General features: G+C 40.3%; 2 protein-coding genes across 2 annotated transcripts; both read right to left on the bottom strand.

Moving 5' to 3' along the window:
• Positions 1 to 438: 438 nt before the first annotated feature.
• Positions 439 to 876, bottom strand: LOC143547242 (uncharacterized). The gene has a single exon (XM_077038715.1). The coding sequence runs from the start codon at positions 874 to 876 to the stop codon at positions 439 to 441; it is 438 nt and encodes a 145-aa protein (XP_076894830.1).
• A 69-nt stretch (positions 877 to 945) lies between these two features.
• On the bottom strand, positions 946 to 2727 carry LOC143547243 (uncharacterized). The gene has a single exon (XM_077038716.1). The coding sequence runs from the start codon at positions 2725 to 2727 to the stop codon at positions 946 to 948; it is 1782 nt and encodes a 593-aa protein (XP_076894831.1).
• Between the last annotated feature and the right edge of the window lie 8002 nt (positions 2728 to 10729).

Consider the following 10729-nt stretch of genomic DNA (forward strand, 5'->3'; position numbering starts at 1 on the left):
ATGCCCTTGTCGGCTATGTAGTAACTTGGGAGGGGCTCCGTAGAATTCGAATTATGATTCTCTTTTGCCTTTAATGTTTTGATTGACCGGTCAGCCCATCGGCGGGGCCTTCTTTATGTCATTTGTGGCATAAATGTAGTATGTTATTGTTATGAATGGCTCTACTTGTTTGTTCTCGCGGAGAGGAACGTGTTTTAGAATAACTCGAATGTTTGTCATGTGCGCACATTTTTAATTTCAAATAAAACGGATTGCCATTAAATCTCTCATTCCACATACATAGATTACAAAAAGAAATCTTCGAAGCTTAGTTAATGGATTGATGTCCTCACGGAGAGGTTATTTGAGATTTATCCTTTCTTCTGGGAGTCACGCCACCTGGTAATGTTTATCAAAAAATCGATGTTATGGGCGTCCTCCCTTATTCCCCCGGAGGGTTTATGCATAATATTTCCTCAATTGCATGGAGTTCCAGGTCCGGGGGATTTCCTCCCCGGAGTGGTATGCCAACTTGTACGATCCCTTGTCTCCGGCCCAAATGACTTGGTAGGGTCCTTCCCATCTAGGGCCCAATTTGCCTTGGTCTTCCTGTCTGCTTGCTTCATTTTCTCTTAATACCAAGTCCCCCACTTTGAATCTTACTTCTCTCACCCTTGAATTATAATACTTCTCCATTTTCTTTTTGTACTCGATTTCCTTTCTTGCGGCCATCTCCTGTCTTTCTTCAACTAGATTCAAGTTCAGCCTGAGGTCCTGTTCATTCTCCCGCTCAGTTAATGATGTACGGTGAGTGGGTAGTCCTATCTCAACGGGTATCATCGCCTCCGTCCCGTATGTTAAACTGAATGGGGTTTCTCCGTGGCTGACTTTTGGCATTGTTCGATGTGCCCAAAGGACATGGGGTAGTTCATCAACCAGCGAATATCTTTGTCTGCCCAGTCGGTTCTAGATCCCTTCCACGATGCTCCGGTTTGCTCTCTCCACTTGTCCGTTGGCTTGGGGATGGGCCACATATGTGAATATTTGCTTGATTTTCAACTGGTGACACCAGTCCTTGAAGGGACCATTAGCAAATTGCTTCCCGTTGTCACTTATTATGGAATGAGGGAGCCCAAAACGACAAACTATGTTTTCCCATACAAACCTCTTTACTTGCTGCCCGGTGATGGTGGTAAGGGGCTTCGCCTCTACCCATTTCGTAAAGTAATCTATAGCCACTACTAAGAACCTAGCTTTCCTGGATCCTTCAGGAAACGGACCGACCAGGTTGATGCCCCACTTTTGGAAAGGCCAGGAGGAGCTAACTGGAATGAGGTTAAGCTTTGGCTGGCGAGTGATTGGGGCATAAATCTGGCAGCTATCGCACTTCTGTATTTCCCTTAACGCGCTCAGGAACATTGCTGGCCAATAGTACCCCGCCCTCATGGCTCGAGCAGCCACCATCTTTGCTCCCATATGCATCCCGCAAATACCCTCATGAATCTCCCGAATGATGTATTCTGCCTGCGTAAAGTTCACACATTTCAAGGAAGGTCCTAAATAGGATCTTCTGTACAGCTCCCCTTCAATTATCACGTACTGAAGAGCCTTGATTCTGAGTCGTCGAGCTTCTTGCTTGTTTTCTGGTACGACTCCTTCCCGTAGATACAGTAGGATGGGGGTTATCCAGTTTTCCTCCTGGACTTCGACGTTGGCGACGGCTATTTCCATAATAGACGGCTCTCCAAGGGTTTCTACTTTGACATCTTTGGCTAGATGATCAAAGGTGACGGAGGCTAGCTTGCTTAGGGCGTCTGCCTTTTTGTTCATCCCCCGTGATATGTGCAAAAGCTCGGCTTTTTCGAAACTTTGCATTAACTCTTTGACTTTCTTCAAGTACTCCACCATCTTTGGATCTTTTGCTTCATAGTGTCCCTTTATTTGATTCGCCACCAACAGTGAATCAACGTGAGCCTTGATACGTCGTACTTTGATCTTTTGAGCCATTCTGAACCCGGCCAGTAGTGCCTCGTATTCGGCTTCATTGTTGGTGCTCGGGAACTCATGTCGTATTGCATATGTTAATTCAATACCCTCGGGGCTGATAAGGATTAAACCTGCATCGCTCCCGTCCCCATTAGAGGCTCCATCTGTGTAGAGGAGCCATAGAGGCTCCTTTGGGTCTTGTTTTGTCCTCTTATCGAGCCAGTCCCCAACCCCCTTTTGATTGACGAGCATGCCACTATCCTCTAGTACCGACTCTGTGATGAAGTCAGCCAGAATCTGCCCTTTGAATGATGTCCTGGGCCTGTACTCAATAGCATGATCGCCCAGTTCAATGGCCCACTTGGCTAACCTCCCCGACACTTCGGGCTTCATAAGAACCTGTTGTAGAGGCTTATTAGTCAGGACGTGGATCACATGAGCTTGAAAATACCGTCTCAGCTTCCTGGCTGTGTAAACGAGGGATAGCACCATGTTCTCTATAGGGGAATACCTCTTCTCGGGCCCCTTGAGTGTGCGACTTACAAAGTATATGGGGATCTGGGCCCCTCCTCTTTCTACCATAAGAACTGAGTTGATCGTGTGATCAGTTTGGAACAAGTAAAGTATCAGCGTTTCCCCGGGCTTGGGGACTACCATGGTAGGAAGCTCGCAAAGATGGGATTTCAATTCCTCAAAAGCTTTGTCGGCCTCGCTGTCCCAGCAGAATTTATTTTTCTTCATGCTTCTTCGGAGGACTGCCATGAAGGGGAGTGTCCTCTCAGCTATTCTGGATAAAAAATGGTTTAGGGCCACCAGTCTCCCATTCAATCATTGGACCTCCTTGATGCTTGTAGGTGGCTTCATGTGTAACAACGCATCCACTTTCTCAGGATTAACCTTCATACCTTCCTTGGTTACCAACACCCCCAGGAATTTCCCCTCTTCTACTCCAAACGAACATTTTCCCGGGTTAAGCTTCATGTTGGTCCCTCTTAACGTCCGGAAGGTCTCGTTGATATCTTCCAACATTTTATCTTCATCGGTACTTTTTATCACCAAGTCGTCCACATAAATTTCCACGTTTCTCCCCCTTTGCAGGCCGAAGAGCCGATCCATAAACCGTTGGTAAGTGGCTCCAACATTTTTCAGACCAAATGGAATTTTGGTGTAACATGAAGTTCCCTCATTGGTGTACAAAGCTGTCTTCTCTTCATCTCTGGGGTTCATCTGGATCTGATGGTACCCCTTGTAGGCGTCCAGGAAACACCTCAATGGGAACTGGGACAAAGACTCAATCTTGTTCTCTACCTCCGGGAGAGGGTAAGAGTCCTTGGGGCAGGCTCTATTTAAGTCTTTAAAATCAATGCACATGCGCCAACTGTTGTCGGACTTGGCTATCATCACTGGATTGGATATCCATCGAGGGTATTTTACCTCGCGTACTATCCCCACTTGTAAGAGTTTCCCCGTTTCTTCCAAAACGGCTCGACTTTTTTCTGGTCCCAGGCTTCTTTTCTTTTGCCTCACCGGTTCCACCCATGGGGACTCGTCCAGATTATGCTGCACTAAATTTCTGGGGACCCCGGTCATGTCCTCATGACTCCACGCAAAGACATCAGTGTTGCGTAACAAAACTTCCTTGAGACCAGCCTTCCCCATGTCTAACAGCTGGGTCCCAATCTTGACGGTTTGCTCAGGATGATCCCCGTTCAGGACCCATTCCTGGGTTCCCGGTTGAATCTTCTTGACTCTTCTGCCTTTCCCGACGCTGGCAACGATCTCTGCCGAGGACCGAACCGTGGCCACCCCCATGGGGGTAGGGAACCTTAAATACCCGTGAATTGTGGAAGCTACAGCCCTGAAGGCTTTCATACCTGGCGTTCCAAGGATGATGTTATACTTAGATGGAGCACGTACCACCGAGAATCGGAGGTTCACCGTTCGCGTTCTCTCCCCGTCCCTTAACATCATGGGCAACGTAAGGGAACCCAACGGCTCTACTACTTCCCCGAAAATCCAATTAAAGGGCAAATATCTTCTTCCAGTCTGCATCGAACCTCTTCCTGAAGTCTTGTGAAACAATGTTCGTACATTACTTCAACTCCGCTTCCCCCATCAACATGGACCCGGGCCACCCGATGTCCCGCAACACTGGTTAAGATGTTTAAAGGCATCTCACGGGCCTCATCCTCCTCCAGGCCCGAGAATGAGATGGAAGTCTTCATCCATGATGAGTTCCCGGACCAATGCCCCAGGCGACCCAACTTGACATGTCTCATCAAGTCGCCTCCCTCTTCTTCCCTTCTTCTAATCATATCCACAAAATGCCTATCGTCGTCTTCATTCTTTACCTTTGTCGGGCTTTCCTTGGGAACTGGTAGTGGGAGCTGGCCGGACTTTAGGGTGGCTTCCCATAGTTTATTCAACTGGACACAGTTCTCCGCAGTGTGTCCCTGACTCTTGTGGTAATTGCAATACCCCTGGGGATGGGCTTTGTAGGCTTGCTTGAAAGGACTGGAGGCTCTGGGCGTATATTTTGTCTTGTCGGCCAGAAGGACGTCTCCCATGTTTGGGGTTTGCTCCTCTTCGAATGGTGGTTGATATCGGAGACCTTCGGGACGTGCATTTGTGGGGAACCTCGGGGTTTGATATGGGGTGACCGGAGGTGGTCGGTATGGGGTGAAACGAGCCCTTTCGAACGGGCCCCTTCTTTTCCCTGGACTTAAACTTCCCCCGAATTTTCCCCCGCTTCCTCCCTTTGGTACGACTCTCTTGGTTTCCCATTCTCTAAGCTTTGTCCCCGTGTCTTTGCCTCTGATGAAAGCCCGCACTCGATCCATGAGTTGATTGAAGGTGGTGGGAAAATCTTCCCCCAGTTTTTTCATTAGTTGGGAAAACCTCACTTCGTTAATGAACCCGCTAATCTTCATGACCTCCGGTACCCCTTTGATGTTCATGCTTTCTGACACGTATCGATCCATGAATTGTTCCACCCTTTCGTCGTCTCTTCTTCTTATGTGTAGGATCTCGTTAGGATTCTTCATGGCCTTCTTCTGCTGACTAAAATTTCGCAGGAACTTTCCCCTCAGCTCCTCGTAACTATCAATACTTCCCGGTTCGAGGCTGTCAAACCAAATTCTAGCTCCCCCAGTCATGGTTTGCGGGAACATCAAACACCATGTGGGCATGGACCACCCGCTAACCATTCCGGCTCCTCTGAAAGCGTGCAGGTGATCCTCCGGATCTTGTGTTCCATCGTACTTGTCTACCGTGGAGGGATGTCGAAGTTTCGGGGGTAGCGTGGCCTCGGCAATCCCCGGGTAAACTTGGACATATCTGGCGTGTCTGAGGGTCGATATGGGGTGTCTAAGGTGTCAGGAAGGACCTTTTCTTTCCCTTTAGCTGCTGCCAGGAGGGTGGCCAAAGATTCTAACAACGCTCCTGGGCCTTTGTCTCCTGTCTTCTTTAGCTCCTCCCCTCCTTCAGGATCAGGGGTTTCAAACGATAGCCTTGTTTTAACCGCCATTAGTTTCTCTTTTTTCTCGTGTTCTTCTAAACACGCTTTGAGCGTATCCTTGTGCGCCCGGATGAACTCAGAAGTTATTTTCCACCCCTCTTCGGTGTCTTCTTCATTTTCAACTATATTTTCCCGCCTCTCCTCCTTATCCGTCTCGTCCTCTATCAACACTGGACCATCGGTGTCTCTTCGCCCGTTATCTGACTGGGGTGTTATGTCAGTCGCTCCCGGAGTAACCACGGCGCTTTCTTCACCTGAACCTAACAGGAAATTCGCAGGGATCCCCGTCATGTTTGATTCGGTCATCTCTCCCACTGTTAGCGATGAGACCTTCGATTGAGGGTCCCACGGATGGCGCCAATGTTCGAGCCTACGTTGATTTTCTGTTAGAATGTAAACCCCAGTGTGATCGTTCAAGAGAAAGATAATGATAATAAGAGTATGTTTTGTGGAAGAGAATGATAAGAGAATGTTTTGTATTGATTGTGAATATTCAAGGTTGTTGCCGTTTGCTTACATTCATTCTCCTATATATACAACCCTAAGGATGTTCCTTTTATCCTCTAAACATTTGACTATTCCTTTATCCTATGAATTCTTAGCCTTATCGCCGAAAGCACTTGGGGATTCCCTTTATCCGCCGGTCGTTCTTCCTCCTCCTGATCATGCGTGCACTAATGGTCTTCACTCCACCCAAGTCTACAGTGGCTTTTCCCCCATGTTATAAATTCTCGCCTCTTGATTATTGACCTGGGCTCTGGTTTTATGGGCCAGTTGTCTTGGGCTCGATGGACTTTATTATGTCTTGTGGCCCAGTTCATATGGTAGCTCTTCACTTCCCCCTCACTTCATGCGCCATATGCCTACCCTAAGAAATTACAAGTGTTACTATTGTCAAAAACGTTGTGTTTTACTGTTTTACATGGGTACGCTGGAAAGTATGGGTAAATATATTAAATTATGTAACGACTCAAAATGTGTGAGTGATAGGCTTAACGTTTTTGAGATGAAAGGAGACTTTTATTGGCTATAAAGTGTTGAGTAAAATATAGAGCCTTTTTGTTATTATTATTATTATTCTTTTTTATAAATTGCAAGTTAAAATCTTAGATATAGTGCATGGCAATTCTGTGTGTGTCACGAGCTGATAAAAAAAGTTAGATACTTGTACTGGGCAATGTAGATAAAGAGAGGCATGCATAAAATGGTGAATCTAAAAAAGAATATAATTTGATTACAAGATGAAAGATCAAGGTTAATTACCATGATCTATTGGTCTATTAGTATTGTGTCGCTCTCTTTATAAATTTGAGATTGTAAGTTCAAATCCTTAAAAATGCAAAGTGAAAATGAAATTTAGCTGTTAAAACAAAAAATGCCGTTAAATAAACTTTAAGATTAATAAAGTCAAACAACAAGATTAACAAGCCAACTCCAAGATGTAAGATCAATGAAAACAAGTAGAATATGTTCGGAATATGATGATTAAAAGCATTCCCAACCCATCCCCCGTTCCAACACCATCTCCATTTTTAACAAAAAAATACCTTAATAGATTATTCTATTCCATCCCCCATCTCCATGTTTTTAGGAGAAAGCAAACACATCCCTATCTTTGATGTGTCATCAAAGAGAAAAAAAATGTATTGTTTAATTGAATATGAAGATATATGAGGGATGGGACGTGAGAGGTTTTTAGAAAATAAGAGATAAATTTTAAAGATAATATGTTTTATTTAAATTATATAGATATGGATTGAGGATGGATTATGAATGCTAAATGGGTTTTATAAACTAAGAGTTTAAAAATAATGACATTCATATATATCAAATTAATAAAATTCTTCAAAGGTTTATAAAAACAATTGACTATGATGTTCGCAAAATGCATTTTTCAAATAGAATTTGCATCTGGTCTATTCTTAACCATATAATTTAGCTAAAACTTATATTATCTTTAAGATGTCAATGTTTTAAAATTATTTTAAATCTTATTTTTCATATCTATCTTTAATCAATTAAATAATATTTTTCAATTTCTTTTATTAGTTTTTCTATGCATTCTATTGACAATCACTTAAAAAAGGAACGAATAGTGAGTTTTTAAATATGATGAATGAGAAGTGAGTTTCTAAACATGATTCCTATTTTGAAGAACAATGTAGTGTTAAATTTGATTAAAACTTTTAAATTTTTATCTACGTTATATGAAGTTAATGTTCTTAATTACCTTCTTTCTTAGTCATTTGGTTAGGAAAACTGATTTAAATAAGAAATAAACAAACTTATTAAAAAAATATTATCCATGATTAGACAATTTACCGATAATTTATCATCATCAATAGCGTGCAATGTTATTGTTGCTTTGTTTTTTCTATCCTATAAAGCCCACACTTAATACCAGCTAGGGCTGTTCACGAGCCGAGCCGAACCGAGCAAAGGCTTGCTCGTTGCTTGGCTCGTTTACAACCGAACCGAGCGGCTGAAATTCGAACTGAGCGAAAACCGTAAACGAGCCAAAATCGAATCGAGCATCTTTCGATCGAACATCAAGCGTTTGCGAGCATTATTTATTTCTTTTTCACATTAAAATTTTCAATAAGAAACAAATTTGAAGGTTATAAATAATATATTTTATAAATAAATTAGTAGTTTTTAGACAAATGTGTAATATATTGTAAATTTTTATTAAAAATAAGTTTGAAATGAGATATAATAATCATGTAAACAAACTTCTAGTATTCTAAAAACTTAATCGAACAAATAAAACTATAAAATTAACGAAATATGACAAATTTTAAGGGGTAAAAATAATTGTAAGCTTATATTTATGTGTTTTATCTATATATTTATATATTTGTTCATATATAATTATATATAAAATAAATTAAAAATATTCGAGCCGAACCGAGTAGACCTTTGCTCGTTGCTTGGCTCGTTTACAAACCGAACCGAGAAGAGCGGCTCGTTTTCAAACGAGCGAAAAAGCGAGCGAGCATTTTCCGAGCAATTTCCAAGCGAGCGAGTTCGAGCGAAGAGCGGTTTGGACGGCCCTAATACCAACCCATTGTGCAAAAAAACAAAAAATAAAATGTCAAAACACCCTATCGATTGTTATTTGTTCTTTCACATATTCCACTATTAATAAGAAAGAGAGCAAGATGAGAAGTGAGATTGTGAGTTTGATTGTAAGAACTATTGAACCACTCATTTGTATTAGCTATCACCACCATGGTAAGTCAAGAAGTGAGAATTGGTGATCATCACCATATATATGTGTGATACGAGAAGCGGTGATTACTATCATGTTTGTGAGACGTCATGACAGTGATATCCATCAACTAGACTTTGATAGTGATAAAGCTTATTAGACTGAAGACTGATGATCAAGCGTACGGTTGATTCATTAATCATTAACACCCATTCGAGCCACTTTCAATTTGTTTATGAGCCAAAACCAAATATATATTTGATGTTTTGCGCTTTCAGATTCTCATAACATATTGATTGCGTTTACAAACATTTCGGTTATTGAAAAGATATGCTAGTAAATACGATTAACATTTGATCCAGACGTGAGTAAATTATAGCACATTCGGTTAACAAGTGCATAAAAATATAACATGTTACTAAAATTGTAAAATCTAAGTATCTAACAACTAACAACATCTACTACTAATAATAACGGGAACTCAAACATGATACTTTCTAAATATAAAATTCTTAAGTGTTAGTCACTAATGCAAGTGATTAAGATTTACGATTGCTTGCGAATAATATTCGGTGGAAAGTAGTTAGCATTTGGTGAGCTCCTTTGATCAAATTTAATAATCTAGGAATGCTCCGAAGTCCCATGTGGTTAATCATAGTCTACACAATATCTAGGATTCGGTTGGGAAATTGGTGGGGGGTTTATTGTCCTTTTTAGAACTTTATTCATAAATTATAACAAAAATAATACTAAGTACAACTTTCAAATATTAATCCCTTTTCTATTTTATATAAATTAGATATTTCGTTTGTATGGTATGAAAAATGGTCTCAACCATATGCGACATCACATTTTTTATTAAGGGCGTAAATAAGTCTAGTCATTCATAAGCTATCTGGACCGGTTTGTTAAAACTCAAATCTAGTTAATACCAAACGAGTTTAAACCTGGCTCAAGCCTAAAATGATGCCTATTTAAGAAACAAGCCTGATTCCTGAAGGCGAGAGACACACATCGTGTTTGTTTAAGCTCACAAAAAGATATTATTATTATTATTATTATTATTATTATTATTTTTATTATGTAATAGTTGTATTAATTTTCTTTTGACCAGGGATGGTAATAATCAGGGCCGGCCCATAGGGGTGGCGTGGTGGTCGACGGTCACATGCCCGACACCCCGTTAGGCCCGATTTTTTTTTTAAATTATATTTATTTTTATTAAAAACAATATTATTATTTAATGTTTAAACTTAATTATCTGACCACTAGTTTGGTGTAGTGACAAAAGGGTATTACTCTCAATCACAAGCTTATGGGTTCAAGTCTAATTTGAGACATGTTTAATCCTATTTTTATACAAAAACTTTTTACACAACCCAAATTATAACCAAGTGAACATATATATAAATCTAATTCTATTTTTATACAAAAACTTTTTACACAACCCAAATTATAATCAAGTAAACATATATAAAAATCTATTTGTTTAAACCAACAAAATACTCCTTTTTAATTAAGACAGAAAATGAATTTCGCCTTCAGCCCAATTTTTTTTTTTTTTTTTGCTTTCTCGGAGTCAGGCCTGGTAATAATAACTATATATATTTATAAAATACAACCATAAAATACATATACATGAAAAATAAGAATGTAAGTGAGTAAAATACATAATTATATTATTATTATGTAACATATATTATGTTATACATAAATAAATTAAGAATATTGAAGTTAAATACAAATACATAAAAAGGTTTAATAATTAAATATAAGTAAGTTGAGCCCAAACTAAATTTGAGCATATAGCATAACTCATATATAAGCTGTGGTTTTAGAGATAGAGTTTGAAAGTAGTGAATCTTAAACTTTAACGGAGCCTAACTCAGCTAGTTTTTATTAGAATTTGTCATTGATGTGATAGACTGATAGCGGATGTTAATCTTGTATTATGTTAAACGTATTACTTAAGTTATAAAACTCCAAGAGGCGTTGTGCTGGTAACTTAAATAAAACCGATTTACTTGTCTTAAATA

This window comes from Bidens hawaiensis, unplaced genomic scaffold, assembly GCF_021521415.1.
Source record: "Bidens hawaiensis isolate Kalapana, Puna unplaced genomic scaffold, B.hawaiensis_p1.1 tig00014686_1, whole genome shotgun sequence".
Taxonomy (NCBI): domain Eukaryota; kingdom Viridiplantae; phylum Streptophyta; class Magnoliopsida; order Asterales; family Asteraceae; genus Bidens; species Bidens hawaiensis.

Coding starts and splice junctions, on each gene's coding strand:
- LOC143547242 (XM_077038715.1), bottom strand. CDS start 876: ATGCCAAAAGTCAGCCACGGAGAAACCCCATTCAGTTTAACATACGGG.
- LOC143547243 (XM_077038716.1), bottom strand. CDS start 2,727: ATGGCAGTCCTCCGAAGAAGCATGAAGAAAAATAAATTCTGCTGGGAC.